The 15,430-nt window shown below is 52.0% G+C and overlaps 4 protein-coding genes across 4 annotated transcripts; 2 read left to right on the top strand and 2 right to left on the bottom strand.

Annotated features, from left to right (window-relative positions):
• Positions 1-1,149: 1,149 nt before the first annotated feature.
• On the top strand, positions 1,150-3,121 carry COCSUDRAFT_38125 (thioredoxin-like protein; the record flags this gene model as incomplete). Its single annotated transcript, XM_005644188.1, has 4 exons — positions 1,150-1,179; positions 2,201-2,452; positions 2,576-2,635; positions 2,828-3,121. 4 exons carry the CDS (start codon positions 1,150-1,152, stop codon positions 3,119-3,121), a joined length of 636 nt encoding a protein of 211 aa, XP_005644245.1.
• A 375-nt stretch (positions 3,122-3,496) lies between these two features.
• Positions 3,497-6,425, bottom strand: COCSUDRAFT_19420 (SET domain-containing protein; the record flags this gene model as incomplete). Its single annotated transcript, XM_005644189.1, has 7 exons — positions 3,497-3,580; positions 3,705-3,794; positions 4,067-4,278; positions 4,700-4,889; positions 5,072-5,290; positions 5,589-5,769; positions 5,890-6,425. The coding sequence occupies 7 exons, from the start codon at positions 6,423-6,425 to the stop codon at positions 3,497-3,499; spliced, it is 1,512 nt and encodes a 503-aa protein (XP_005644246.1).
• A 530-nt stretch (positions 6,426-6,955) lies between these two features.
• On the top strand, positions 6,956-11,189 carry COCSUDRAFT_58436 (hypothetical protein; the record flags this gene model as incomplete). Its single annotated transcript, XM_005644190.1, has 11 exons — positions 6,956-6,969; positions 7,311-7,484; positions 7,586-7,733; positions 8,040-8,186; positions 8,539-8,700; positions 8,955-9,071; positions 9,418-9,620; positions 9,908-10,040; positions 10,185-10,314; positions 10,554-10,716; positions 10,925-11,189. 11 exons carry the CDS (start codon positions 6,956-6,958, stop codon positions 11,187-11,189), a joined length of 1,656 nt encoding a protein of 551 aa, XP_005644247.1.
• Positions 11,190-11,889: 700 nt separating this feature from the next.
• On the bottom strand, positions 11,890-14,165 carry COCSUDRAFT_48831 (MFS general substrate transporter; the record flags this gene model as incomplete). Its single annotated transcript, XM_005644191.1, has 7 exons — positions 11,890-12,535; positions 12,712-12,975; positions 13,133-13,268; positions 13,363-13,505; positions 13,595-13,710; positions 13,830-13,929; positions 14,083-14,165. 7 exons carry the CDS (start codon positions 14,163-14,165, stop codon positions 12,256-12,258), a joined length of 1,122 nt encoding a protein of 373 aa, XP_005644248.1. The 3' UTR covers positions 11,890-12,255.
• Positions 14,166-15,430: the final 1,265 nt, after the last annotated feature.

Below are 15,430 nucleotides of genomic sequence, written 5' to 3' on the forward strand. Positions count from 1 at the left end.
TTAGGAGACATCAAATTGAGGACAAGAAAGGTTGATCTGCAGCAATTCCTTCCACATCAACCTCCTTCTGCTTGCCCAATCTGATCAAGCCAATGACTCGCGAATATGCACCCTCGCACGTGACTGTCAGTTGCCGAAGAGCTCCCCCTGTATCAACATGACGATATGAGCAGCAAGCTTCGGAACAGCAATGCTATATTGCGCTGTACTTGTCCACAGGAATTTCATCAAGTTTATGGGGTGACTCTCGAGCTGCGAGTGCAAACATACCTGCATGGTCATAAAAGCCAAAGTATTGTCCCACTTCTGCCGAAGCACAAATGGAGCTGACATTTTTACGGACAACCAGAGGAAGCGGCCATGTGGCTACAGACACATCGCATGGCACCTGCGCGCACACACACACATGATCTGATCATGATCTGCAATCGATGATATCTGCAGATATCTGCATTCAGATAAGCCGCTAGCGGCCAGGGCAGGCTCGCTTCACTGATGCTATCCTGGACGGTCATTTCTGAAGCATTTCCTGCGGCAGAGGCGGCCCATGCAGCAGAGAGATGAAAATCGCACCGTCACATCAGTGGTACTCACACAGTCAATTGCCAAGTCAATGTAAAAATCCACCGCTCCAATCCCGGGCGGCAGAGTAATGACCAATGGGCACGTTTGCCTCTGCGCTCTCATTCTGGCTGCACATTGTTGTGCATGCAAATTTCAGTGCACAAGATCTTGGAAGTGTCGGGCTGAAACATCTGTGGGCCTGTGCTGGCTAATAAATTGCACTGGAGAAGCAAGGGCCTGTCTGCAATCTCACCTGTACACAATGCATCGCTCCAGAGACTCACAGTACGGCCAGAACGTGGGCTGGTGGTACAAGGCATAGAAGTTCTCTTTGTACAGAGGAGGGAAGAGCTGCAGGGTCAGATTGCCTAAAGGGCCAGGAATGGGGGTGCGGAGCGGCTTGTTGAGTTTGCCACCCTCAAATGGGACCATGTTAAATCTGCGATCCAAAGAATATCAGTGAAGCAATAAGACGAAGATTCAGTTTGCACTTTGTGGCTGCTGCGGGCAATAGTATAGACCCACTACCCCTGGAGGGCGAGCTCATCCGTCCCATTCTTCCAAGCTGGGTCATGGTCCTTGCTGATGTACTCCTTCCACGAATTGTCAGTGAACGTAATATCTTCACGCGATGCACACACAAGTCCTATGCAGAGGCAAACTTGCACAAGGCCAAGCCTAAACAGAGCAGATCGGCCAGGCATGGTAGGGTTTGTAAGATGATGGCAGATTTTCCCGGACACACAAATCTACAATCTCGAATTAAAATCACATTCTCTGCTACTACTTTAATAACGATTGAATTATAGATACTAATGCTTATGAATATGTCAAAATTTGTTTGGGCCACAGCAAACAAGATGCCGAAGTTAGATGCTCACAACGCAGTCAGGCACCAGTGGATGTCTTGGGACTACATAGGATACTGCGAATAAGTACCATTAGAGACTAAGTGTCTATCAAAATTATTAAACGTGAGCTTTCCATCGCAATGATGAAAACGTGAGGAGGGCTTCCCCATACCCCTTCTATTTCTAGATCTGGACAGGGTGTCAGGGGAATTAAATAATATATTCGTGTGCCATCGTCAACGCTCTCCTCGCTTGCTCCAGAACAACTACATCCTTGATCTTAATATCCTGTACTTGCGTAAGAGATCGTGCTGCGAACCTTGCGAAGGTGATATAGTGTCTTTGCGGCCGAGTCTCTTGAACATCTTTATTTATAAGTTCTCCATCAGAATCGATAGAGGCAATATTTCAGAGCCTTGAAAGATTGTACTTCAACATATGGTTACATATGGAGTTTCAATGATGATGACTGTGTTCTAGAAGCGCTGATCACAAGGGCAGAGGAGCTCACAGAAGTTTGGCGGGCACTGATCTACCTGGTGTAGAAACATCAATAGTCACATCAGATTGCCTATAACCGCACTGAGCAACGTTTTCCATCAATGGAGGCTATTGTGCAGCAGGCCCTTGAGAACAGCCTTTTACAGGCAAGTCTTCTTGACCTGACTCAGCAACCTCTTCCATATCCGCTTCCATCATATTTTTAGCTGCCAAGCTCCAATTATTGTTATACATGGAAGTAAACATTCGTACGTAAGCTGAAAACTGGTGTCACATCCTTTCAGGCTGCAAAAAATGTGGAGGACCAGATTGACAACCGTCTGCAAGCTCTGGAAAATCTTGATGCCGACGATATAGAGAAACTGCGGCAAAGAAGGTTACATCAAATGAAACTGGCAGCGGCGCAGAAACAGGAATGGTCTAAGAGGGGGCACGGGGAGTACAGGGAGATCTTCGGCGAGAAAGAGTTTTTTTCAGAGATGAAGGGTGAAGAGAGGATGGTGTGCCATTTCTTCAGGGAGAATTGGCCATGCAAGGTGAGCAGGGAGTGCAGCAGCCAATGCCTGAGAAGGGCTGTCAGCATTTGCTGAACATTCATGCGTTTATGATGATTTGGACCATAAACTTCCTCACTTCAATACAAATGCGGTGCTGTGCAGGTGATGGACAAGCACTTGCAGCTGCTGGCACAGCGCCATCTAGAGACGAAATTTGTCAAGGTGAGCAGCTGCTGTGACGCCAGCATCCTGCATGGCCTGATACCTTCATCACCATTATTCTTTGGTACTCAGACGCGCAGATCTTCTGCTGCTTGCTGCCGGCAAAGCTCCATGGATCCTCTCCTGCTATGGGATGACCGATGAGTGGATGACTTCTGCGTGGATGACTGATGTGTGGGTGGGTGCTTGCAGATCCATGCAGAGAAGAGCCCATTCCTGGTGGAGAAGCTGAAGGTGTGGATGCTGCCAACGCTGGCGCTGATCAAGCGCGAGAAGACTGTGGACTATGTGGTGGGCTTTGGTGACCTGGGCGGCAAGGATGACTTCTCCACAGAGATGCTGGCTGCGCGTCTGGCTGCGCATGGTCTCATCAACGAGCCAGACAGCAGCTACGGCCACCGGGCAGCAGCCGGCCCCAAAAGGAATCTCAGGCATGGGGGGGGCCAGCGAGGGGGGGACTCAGATGAAGACTCTGACTTTGACTGATGTGCATGTTCTTTTTCTCATTGGGACAATCTCCTTGAACATGTTGAATTTCGTTCTGGCTCAGATGTGATGCTTTCCTTACGGTGTCAACAGCAACCAGACCAGCATCATGTGTGAATTTCAAAAGCCAATCATGCCAGCCAACACTTGAAGATCAGATGATCAGCAATGCCATTCGTTATAAAAAGGCAGTCTTACATTGATCGCTGGCTTCAATTCATGTGTTTTTGGAGAGAGCCAACATCATGCGTGTAATGGCTGAGTCAAAGAAATGCTGGAATGTCAGCAGTATGACCCAAGCGCAATGCAGCTGCAATCGCATAGGCCATCAGAACCTTTCAACAGGCGTTCTGTTTTTTACCGGTATACCGGTACTCAAGCAATGCCGTCAACAAAGAAAGAATCATACGTTGAGCCGCCATCATCGTCCAATAGGCCAAGCCGCTTCAATCTTCGCTCCTGCATCATCGAATGAAACAGAACTCAATTGCAATCATGTGGTCCAAAGTCAAGATTCAACAACGGGTGAGGCTGCATGAAGGTGGATTTTCATGAATACAGTGGATGGCTCAGATGCAATCACCTGATAGAATTCCAGAGTAGCAAGTCTGTCATAACGGTCCTCAAAGAAAGCTAGAGTGGCATCCAGAGTCTCCTTCTCGCCCAGCCTCACCTGAACATGGTATTGTGTTATGAAGGGGGGGGCACTTAGATAGTCTCAACACCCTCTGAAGCAGCGCAAATTAACATTTGCCAGGATGTTGATGCCCCACGACATGCCCTGCATGTGCTTCAAGAAACTCCTCAGGTGAAGAGCCTTGTCCCGCCCCTAACTCGCAAGGCACACCCACCTACGTTAGGTCTTCACACTTGCATACCCTCTTCACTCAATCTCAGGGGACATGTAGAAAACATTAATATCATAAATTACGAGTCGTGACCCACCAGGATGGCCTTTTCAAGGCGCGTGCCGGGCTGGGTGTCCCTCAGGGCACGCAGATCGTCGTCGATGCTGGTGGCGTAACCCTGCAGCGCGGCGCGGCAGCCCTCCATCATGGACTCGTACACCGCGCGCTCGTTCGCCTCACTCACTGGCGCCAACATGTGGCCCCACGCCTCGTTCCGGAACAGCGGTTCCAGCAGGAACGCGTCCTGCCCTGTTCCCACCACATGCTCAGCAGTCAGCGCCCAATCGCACAGCCCATTGCCCTATGTTGCCCTACTCAAGCACTCTGCACCGCCCTGACCTGTGCCACCCCGTGCGCAGCAGTCAGCGCCCGACCGCACAGCCTGTTGCCCTAGTTTGCCTTATTCCACGGCTCTGCACCGCCCCAAGGATGGCCACAAACAGCTGAGTTCAGGCCCTGTCATTGCATGTCAAGCCCTGGGCCTGGCAGAAGCCAAGCTCCTAAGCCCGGTTGCCCAGTGCCTTTGAAGTACAGCGGCTGCTGCTCTCACAAATCAAGGGACTCAGAATAGTTCCTTTGTGAAGAGGTCACCGGGTATTAAGCACGGGAGTTTTATATGAAGCACGGGAACAAGGATCAGATGGAACAAGGATGGGATAGGATCACGAACCTGAGAGGTTGAGGAGGCGCAGGAAGCCAAGCAACTGCTCTGAAGGCTCCTCGTTGGCACGCAGGACGAACGAGGCGGCCTCCGACAGCCCATTCAGTTCTAGGATGTCCGCCTTGTCATCATAGTATTTGTCATCCTCCGGGAGCGCCAGGCTCAGAATGAACCCACCCTGTACCACCCCAGGGTCAGCCTCAGCTTAGAAAATGCCATAGCTTTGGCCTTCAGTGTTGTGGACATTTCAAGCATCACTGCTAACCACTGCTTAGCAGAGCTTGGGGGAACAATCCGTGCTGATCGCATTGCACCATGACATGCTAATTGCTGTTGGCTTGCCAGCAAGAGCAAAGAGCCGTCAGCTCAGTGCCTCCTCACCTGCGGACGGTCTGCATCCAGTGCCCCATAGTCCAGTAGCACTTGGCTGTCCAGCTTCTCCTGATCCTCCTCAGTCAGGGGGGCCCCAAAGTCCATGGTGACCACCTCCCCCTCGGCATAGTCCCTCTGTGCCTCCACCACCAGTGCCTGTGCCTTGCTGAAGAGACCCCCCGCCAGCTGCAGCTGCCACCTCGCCCCCTGCAGCTTCCTGTGCTGCACCTGCACCCGCGCAGCCACACTGCATCAGCACTGCCCCATTTGCTTTATGCTGACGTAACCGCAATACTGTGCCAGGCTTGTCCTTGCATCCCCTTCTTGATGGCATGCTGTAGGATATAGGGCCCGTCTGCATTCCAGGGTCCAGAAGCATCCTTGTCAAGCATATCCTCTATGGATGTTATGTATGCATGTGAGGAGGGCATTTATCACCACAGCGCCGGCTAGCGGCATGACAGGTGCAGACATGCGGCAAATGACAAATGGCTGTAAAATTTATTACGAAAGAAAGGGGGCGCACCAGGTCTGCAAGGGGCACGAGGGCCACGTCTTCCCCATCGAGCGGCGAGTGCACCCGGGACCGGACGGTGGCCACAGCCCACAGGAAATCGTCAAGCTGGTGTGACTTGGGCGGGAAGGCTTCGCGGTGCGGCGCAAACAGCTGCTCCTCAAGCTCGGCATACTTGGCTTCGAAAAACTGCCTGCGCATGCCTTGAAGCCGTGAGCCAACTGGGGAGGCTTGTTCTCTCAATCACTGCATGCATTCAGGGCCCAAGCTTCACTCAGGACATCACAGCAGCAGCATGATCCCGATTCCGCACCTGTATCCTTGCACGGAAGACAGGAGCTGCGTCCCTTCAAGCTGTGAGAGCTCTTCCTCGCTCCAGAAAAGGGGGACGTCAGGCGCAGCTGGTATGCTGTCCAGGAAGCCCTGCCAGGCTGCATCTGGCTTGCTGCGCTCGTGCAGGAGGAACAGAGCAATCTGCAGCCACGGCTCCAGATCCTCGACGAGCGAGCCAATGCTTGAGGAGCGGACAACCTGCTGTGTGAGCCAGGCGCTGGAAGGCACTGCCACCAGCGGTTGCCCCTTCTTTGTCGGCTTGGAGACCACGAGGCAGAGATCGCCCTCCACAATCTCCGGCCTTACATTCAGCTTTTTCAAGGGCAGGCCACGCTGCTCCACCCAGGCGCTCAAGGGTGGCAGTGTCTCCACATCAGCCTGAGCCTGAGCTGAACAGACACACCGCCTGCGGACCTCTACGACTGCATGCTGCCTACATGGAAAGCTTGCTTCTGCTCTTCTTGCTGATGAGAATCCAGCATTAGTCACGTGAAGGCGAAGTAATAACGAGTGCATGCCGGTGCTGATGGAGGAGGAAAGCAACCTCGTGATGCAAGCTCGCGGATCCTGGAATTACAACATGAGTAGACACCAATTCATATGTAACCAGTACCGGACAATTGCGAGCTTGCTCTTCTTTCGAAGTGCCAATCTTGCATGGATTTCTCATCACGTGCTGAAGGGCAGGCAAGATTTGAGTGAGTTTCGAAGCTCTCGCAGATTTGCCTCAATCGAACGTCGCATACAATTCGCGATAGACCTCCAAATAAAGATTCTAGCAAAGTGAAAGCTTCATAATTTCGTACTAGTCTCACAAGCATTTGGGGGTGTTGGTGTCGCAAGGGAGGGTCCTTTGCGGTTCGAAAGCTCGCAACAAGCTATCCCGTGCTTCCATTGCGTGCAAAAGTTGCGTTTACACCGTCGTACAAGGCTTTTGAGATTGCAAAGCTAGCCAGCGCTCGACGGGAAACAGCGCTTTTTCTCTCTGGGGAAGCAGACCAGCAACTGACGTCATGGTTCTTGAAGGCTTGAGCTAAAGGAGAAGGATGGCAGAGTTTGGGTACGGAACTGTTTTTCTATGCGCTCCATCCAATCTGTCTGTGCTAAGTCTAGCGTCACTTGGTGAAAGAAAACTCCGGCATTCAAATGGGACGTTTCAAAGCAATGTTGGATTAATGCTTGCCTGATGTGCGCAATGGTCCTGTAAACCTTTCTAACATAGGAGACTATTGTCTCAATGCCATCGCACACCGCGCTTGGGCGGGGAAAGGAGCAGACCCTAAGTTTTGTCACATGTGCTTCAAATGGGTGTCTCTCTGACTCAGCACAGCAGTGTTCCGTCAGGCACTCTGACACGACACTGAGGCGCGGTACTTTATCCTGTTCTTTCGTTCTGAGCAGGTCTCCCCCAAGCCTGTTGGACCTGCCAACCAGTGCACTAGAAGCTGTGGCACGCGCTCTCTCTGGCAATGCAAAGAAGCCGCTGCGAGCAAGCTGTAGGGAGCTGCGGGCTGCTGCCAACGAAACGAGCGACTTCTTGCGCATCGATATCAGTGGGAAGGAGACAATCCCAGGGTACATTGTCTTACATGTTATCTTGGACCCGCTGAGAACCGTCCACAGGCAGCTGTGTAGTATCACTCTTTTCTGAATGTTGGGGTGTCGGTGACTCGCAGGTTCCATCCCATCCCACCCACAATTATGGACAGCCTTAGAATCATCCAGCTGGACATCCCCTGGCACTGCAGCGATGTCAGCCTGCCGGCCAGTGAGGACTTGGGCGCTCTCAACATCCAGGCTGCCCCAAAAATCTGCATCGTGCAGGTTAATCACTGTATTTTCCTCACGTGCATTGCAATCATACCACCAGAGCTCGATCACAGTACCCATGAACGCTTCTTGGGAAAAGAACCTCTCATGCACTGCCCCGGCTGGCGGGGGGCGGTATAAATACTGAGCACCGTGCCCACAGTGCATTGGGTCTTGCTTGGATCTGGCGAGTCCATCATGGGGTAGGAATATGGCAGCTTTCTTACTGCAGCTTGTCTGTAGACGCACCTTGCATCTTGGCAGCGTGTAATAGTAGTAATAATAATAATGATGCTCTGACAATAAATGGTGTGCCTGCAGGTGGCTGTCAGTGTGGACAGCAAGTCACAGGAGCAGACGCGGCTTGCGAGCGTGCACTTTGCGCTGCTGGTGGACGGGCTGAGAAGGGCGGGCATCTGGGGTCAAGTTTGCGAGCTCCACTGCTCATGCGAGCGCTGGCTGGGGCCGGTGCGTCTTCCCAGTTCTCTCGGAGGAGAACGATCGCGTCAAATTCAGCTCCTACCCCATGGCATTAGTACATGTCTGTGCTGCTCCATCATATGTCTGCAATATCACTAAGGCTGCATCAAGGCCTCACATTTCTATTTGATGGCTGCCATCTTTGCGAGACATGATCATCATGTATTCCATAAGTGGACTCCCTGTACTGGTCAGAGAGGCCTTGTCCAGTCTTCGCTGAAATGGGCGAGCTATCCTCATGCAGCGGAAGTGCTCCACAGTGCTTTGCATTGTTCAGGCATCCAAACACAGCGGACACATGGTTTATCGCTTTATGGGAGGCTGGCTGATGTAATCGCAGGAGGTCTCCTTTGGTCCGCATGTAAGCGTGCGCGCACATCTGCGGCTGTCGGAGCGCAATGCGCGCCTGAACAGGAAGCTGCTGCGGGCGATGCTGTCGCAGCCCAACCTGACCGAGCTCACCATCTCCGACATGCTGCCGCACGACGTGGACTCTGACCTGGTGCGAACGCTTGCCAATCTCTCAGCCCTGCTAGCATTGTAGGACTTTGAAGAAGAGCACAGGATTGCTATATACTGTAGATATGGCGGTATTATATGGGGTCCGCCTGCTTTGCATATGCCTAAGATTGATGTGTGGACTGTACTTGTGTGGAACGCCACACCCTGTGACGGTCCCAAGAGTTCACATGCTAATGGCAACAAGGCTTCTGGCAGAGCGGGTGACAGTGCTTGAGCATGCAAACTTATGCTCAGGTGCGCATGCTGGGTGAGAGGCGGGGCAGCCTGCGGCGGCTGACGCTGCGCGCGTGCGACCTCACCGAGCACGACCCAGACGTGCCCCTCATCTTTGACCTGCGCCCGCTCACTCAGGTGACAACCGCATTGTGCTCAATGACAAAAGTGATGACAATGATGATTGTGCACTCCCTGTCAGCTCTTCACGCATGGATCTCTGCATGGACCAACGCCCGGGGACATACACAGCCAGGAGCAATTCCTCCTAACTTATTGCCCTGAGCCCTTTCCGCTGTTCCCTTTGCAGCACCAGCTCTCTTGCATTTAACCCATCCTACTGCTGTTGTTTGCAGTAATCACTCTCTTACGCTGACCCCGTTCTGCTGCAGCTGCCTTTGCAGTACTGAATCTCTTGCGCTGACTCCTCCCTTTCCACTGTGGTTCTCGTTGTTACTGATAGTCTGGGTCTCGGGGGAAACAGGCGAAGCTGGAGCGGCTGGAGCATTTTGCAGTGGACAGTGCATATGAGGGGCTGGTGGCAGTGGATGGCCTGGAGACGCTGCTGACGCATGAGCAGCTGCCGCGGCTGCGCTCGCTGGCGCTGTCGGGCCTCTCCCTGGTCCCCTTCTCCACGCTCCCCTGCGCAGACCACCAGCGCTACCTGCCCCGCGGCTGCGCCGATCGGTGAGGAACCTTGACTGATCACTTTGTCGCTTTGAGGTGACCAAATTGCCAGCCGCTGGCAACCTTCTTTCCTTCTATCGTGCATGATCTCTCCTTCACGAGCAGGTGGCATTGGGTACAAGTTTCTCTCCGACATGCTCAAAGACCATCTTGCAAGCATGTCAGGAGGGAGGCGCTAGCATCCTTTAATCAAAGCAAGAGCAGATAAGCAGACGTCATATGTTCGAGTCATCCATCAGAAGAGTGTGTGTAGCTTGACGCATGACTGATGTCATTCTGCTTCCCAGGCCGCGCACGTACACGACGCTGCAATTCCCCGCCGGCCCAGCCGTGTTCCCGGCCTTTGCCGCGCTGACGACCCTGGAGCTGAGCGCGTCTCACCTTGGCAACCTCAGCAACCTGACTGCCCTGCCCGGCCTGGTAAGCCCCCATCCAGCCACCTTGTGCCAGCTATCCAGGCCACGTGCCATTCCGCTGACGCTCAGCATGTGGGGATTACACGCTGATTCATGGGAGTGGCAAGGTCTGAAAGAGTAAGTGAAAGCGAGAAGGTGGCATGTGCAGGAGCGCTTGGTGCTGCGAGCGTTGGCGCGGCGGAGCATCAGGGCCTACCCCGCCCAGCTGGCCGGCCACGAGATATCCAAGCTGCCCAAGCTCAGAGAGCTTGTGCTCGACTGCATTGAATGCCCTCATGGTGAGGAGCCATCTGCCTTAATTCCCAAAGTGCTCCCTGTCCCAAGCTCACCAAGTAGTCCTTTGGAACCTCCTTAATAACACAAGTTCAAGTCTGCGTCACCTTTTGCCAGCTCTTTGCCTCTGGTTGTCTCCCTGATGGCCAGTCAGCGGGGATTGCATAAAGCTGCAACCTTCTGTATGCTGTTTGCCGCTGAGTCTCTGTAATGGCATGTGAGCGGGGGTGCATGCATGCTGCAGGGCTCCAGTCAGACAGCCTGGAGCACTTGGAGCTGGTGAACAACTGCCTGCAGAATGTGTTCACAGTGGCCGGACCCGGCTGCCCTCCGCGCCTGGCCTCCATCCTTGTGCAGCAGCGTGGCCACGGCCGCGGCCACTCACCCGACACTGACCTGTCTCGCATGTGAGACTGCTAAACAAGACTCGCTGCCAAAATCAGTGGTGCCAGCTTGCGTGCTCTATATCTGCCTCTGAGTGCTCCCTGGCAGAACTCTCAGGTGCCTGCAAGGTCAGGTGTCTCGCAGCTGTTCAAAAAAATGACATGGGAATTGCATGCCATTTGTTTTGTACTGTTTCGGTAAAATTTGTGTGACGGGGGGGCTCCCTTGCAGGTACTTGGGACTGCTGATGATATCACAGCTGGGTAGCAGCAGCCTGCCCAAGAGGGTGCCCTCACTGGCCCGCAAGGGGTTCCAGCTCACTGGACAGAAGTGGAACAGCGCAGCTTCTAGGGGCCTGCTGGTGTCCACAAAGGGGGGCGCCTGGCAGTTCAGGGACCCACAGCCGGACTCTCTGCGCTCTCAGTGCCAAGCAACTGACGACTGCAGCCTGCAGTGCGCTGAGAACTTCTCATTCCGCCTCATGAGACAATCCTGAGGCGCAGCTTTGCATCTTGACATTGGCGTGTCCAGCGCTGACATCACAAAATGCAAACCTTTTGGAGGCAGCAAGAGCAACCTTGCAGTGCCAAGATACAATTTTGAACTTATTGCAAGTAGGGGGGACTGTACGTCGTTTGGAGGCCTGGTGCAGCATCAACCAGAGCCGATGTGTAGATACAGCATAGTAAAATATAGTACAGTATGCTGTGGGGGGCGGCACAATGAGCACCACGCCCAGAATGAGTTGGGTCTTGCTTGGATCTGGCAAGTTCAACATCACATAGAATTTTGTTATCCTTCACATGCAGCTACCCGCAGAACCACCTTGCCTCTGGCAGCAACATTGTGTAATAAGAGTAACAAGAATGCTGTGGGGGGACGGGCACCACTTAAATTTGGCACTGTGATAGGCTGAACAAACTGCAGCTTCAGCATGCACGCCCTGTGTCATAGCAACTGTCCAGTGAGCCTTTTTAGTATTGCTCGAGACTGGCAATCGAGCCAAAAACCATCAACTTTGAAAGACTCCGAGTCTTTCTGAGGAGTCCTCAGAACTCTCTAGAGGAGTTTGGGAGACTGCACTTGCATATTGTAAGCCCTGTTATACATGCGCAATGCAACAGTAAGATTGTCACCAAAAGAACTCATGCCTGGGAATAATGTCTTTGTAGGAGTGAAATGCTGGAGCCCAGCCTGTGTCAGAACCCTCCACATCAGGGGACTCTAAATCAATTTAGAGTCCCCTGTCCACATCCCTTTAATGGTAAATCTGAAGACATGCGACGATCGAGAGAGCGAGTTGTTGCCAAATGGCAGTATGCCCACAATGTGTGGGCCACAAAAGATGCCACAAGATTTGCATCAGAAGGCATATATCCATTTTGAATACATCCGGGGCCATGTTTCCATTAGCCTAATAACAGCCGCTCACTTGTGCACACAATCTGGACATCTTTACGACTTGAGTAATATTCTTTTGGTTGTACAAGTATTGAAGCTCTCAACTGTAAATTGATACACAAAAATCAGTTGCTTGTATTCATTCTCGAGTTTGTACAATTTCATTCCTCTCTATGCAGAGCAGTCTGGTGCAGAGCACCAGACTGCTGTCCTGCTCTGCCTAGAAGTGGAGCTTGCAATGTGTTGTCCTCTATTGCTTCTGTATCATCATCCTCAAGTGCATTTACAGGCCTCCTTCTGCACCAGAGGGGCAGCCAGGAGGTTCCTTGCGGTCCCTCCTTGAGCACGCACAGCAGCACAAGCAGCGGAATAAAAGAGGCCGTCTTGATGCACGCCGTGATCAGGAAGGTGGTCTGAAACCCATAGCGCTCGATCAAAACCCTGCCACCCACACACACAAAGCTTTGGGCCTGATGTCAGAATCATGTACCTCATTGTCACTTCCCCGACAATGAGTGAGAAGGTTCTATCAGTGTTGAGCCAGCCAGACTCCTGCCTCAACAGGATCAACACAGAATACAGTGGGCTCCAGAAGGGCGGCAGAAGCAGGCACTCACCCGCCAGCAGCCGACGAGCCCGACCATGAGAAGGTCCTGACGCTATCCAGGGCGTTCACTTTGCCCCTGTGGCGCTTGGGCACATGCTCCATTAGGATGCTGCGCATGAGGGGCCGAGTGCAATTCGCGCAGGCCTTTCTAAGCAGGTGCACCGCCAGCAGCACCAGCTTCAAAGGGCTGTCTCCCGTGGGTAGGAACGCCATTGTGACCAGCAGTGCAATGTCACATGCGCGCGTGACTAATGTCACTGGCACCTTCCCACACCTGCAAGAGCAGATCAGAGCCATTGGTAAGATAATATCATAGCCGTTGTTAAGATAAAGCCAAAGCCATTGGGGAGGCAACAATCTGACGCATGCTAGGCGGGAATTTTTGAAGAGGGAGACAGGCAGAGAAGTGAGGAAATGGCAGGGGTGCTGACCAGTGTGAGATGGACTGTGCTGCGATCGAGCCAAAGCTGACAAAAATTGGGCTGACGCTGCTTAGGATAGATACTGTCACGGGCGACAGGCCGCACTTCTGCATGAAGAACAGTCCGAAGAATTTGATGGTCATGCCTGCACGTGCACCATGTTGGATCAGCAATTTCATGAACTCATCCCATGCCCACCAAGCACAAAAACAGGTGTACGATTTCCAGCAGAGCCTCACCAGATGCAAGGGACCCAATTAGGTCTGAAGAGGTGATCAGGGCTGGCACAAGAAATGCAGACGAACAGCAGGAACGGTGGCCACTCAAATCCTCATTGCTGGGCACTGTTTTGACCGGAGACTGCTCTGCATCTATCAGAGGGCTGCATGACACCCAAGACTGATTGCTTCTTTTCTCAATTCATGCACCAGAATTGGTTCGACTGCATTTCTCTTTGCTGCAAGGCCTCACCTGACAGCCTCGCTCATGGCACCTAAGGTGCGATCATCATTGAAAAAGCACATGACGCACAGAGGAATCAGCATGGAATTCAAGCCGATGAGCAGCACAATCCTGCAGTCACCGACCTGTGCACAGCAACAATGAGATTGGGATACTCATCAGCAGACTCGCAACAGAAGCTCCACTGAATAGTTTGGCATAATTGTGGCATAGAGATGCTCCAGAACATAGTACAGTTACTCACCTCCCACTGATTTCCAAGAATGTAGAAGAGCACCACACTCACAATTGGACCAAATGCAGACGACAGGCTCGTGATGACATGCTTCCATGTGTAGAGCTTGCTGCAAAACACCACGGAGGCATTTAGAGAAGGCTGTCATGCTCTTGTGCACACTTGCTCAGCCGCGCACAGTAAAGCGCACAGCAAAGGAAAGAGAACAGTCAAGTAGATCCCGGCTTGCAGGACTCAAGTGCCCAGGACAAGAGTCACACACCTTTTGCCGGTCTGTACAGAGTCTGCAAAGATGGACTCAACTGCAGGGTTGTTGAATCCCCTGTACATGCCCATGAGGCCCATTGCGAGCACAAAGTGCCAGATGGGGCCCTCGAAATACAGACCTGCTGCAAGTGTGAGGCCTGCCACAAGGCCAATTGCCGCCGCGACTCGCAGAACTGCATCTCGTCTGAACTTGTCTGCCAAATAGCCTGCAAGTGGGGCTGTCAGGAGCTGGCCCCCACTAAACATGTCAGTGAATCTGACAGCATCAGTAAAGTTGCTGCGCATATACTTGTGTATAGCACTTTCTTGAATGCCAGAGTACCCAAGGTGCTGGCAAATCCCTTGCTGTACGTTCAAATGGTGCACTGGTGATACATACGTTAAGAGGTACAGGCCCACTGAATTGCCTGATGACAGTGAGATCACCTGTAAGATGCCGTTGACACCCTGTATGTAGCCTACAACGCTGTTGCTCTTTGTGTACAAGTAGATGAACGCAGAGAATATGTCTCCTGATCGCAGGCTGGCGCTAGCATTTTCGAATAAGGTCCACCAGAGGGCAAGCTGCACACAAAATATTGAACCAGATGCACGATCATGCACGTCCTGTTCCTAAGTAATAGGAAAGCCAAGAAGATGAACCAGAAGCTGAAAGGCTGCACCGTACAACTTACCTTCACATTGTAGTTCATGAATTTAGGATCAAATAAATTCTGGGTTATCTTTCAAGCTCTCACATACTTTTATATACCCAGATCTGTGGTCCTCCATGCAATTTCTTCCAGATCTCCAGGTAGAGGATGGCCGTTTCTAGCTTCTTTGGCCTAAAGGAGACACATAAGATAAGAATTGCACGTGAACAATCTTCCGATTCAAAGAAGATTGTGGAGATGGCTCGAATCGGGTGTCCAAAAGTCCTTTTGAATGCAGTGGCAAAACGTTTCCAAAATATCTGGCGGAACAGGCGGCAAATGATGGCAAATCTTGCTCCTTTTGGCGAAATTTTACAAATTCCAGGATTTCTGTCGACCACAAATGCCTTGATAAACGAAAGACTCACTAAGAGGGACCTGTCCCCTGTTTATAGAATTGCATCTTACTTCTACCTCATCTCTCTTTGACTACAACAAGCTTCAGCAGCTTCGCTGTGGGCATCTGCACTATCACTGGACCTTAACTTCGAAACGATCGAGGAGATTCTGTTACTATAACAGTAAAGGTATCTACTACAGTAAATCAAGAAGAATATTTGCCGAAAACTTTGTATTTTTACTAGTATTGGGCACCTTCCATTTTCCCGATTTAAGATGGTGCACCTCCTACAGAGTACACATGATACATTG

The sequence above is a fragment of the Coccomyxa subellipsoidea genome (genome assembly GCF_000258705.1).
Source record: "Coccomyxa subellipsoidea C-169, whole genome shotgun sequence".
Classification (NCBI taxonomy): Eukaryota; Viridiplantae; Chlorophyta; class Trebouxiophyceae; family Coccomyxaceae; genus Coccomyxa; species Coccomyxa subellipsoidea.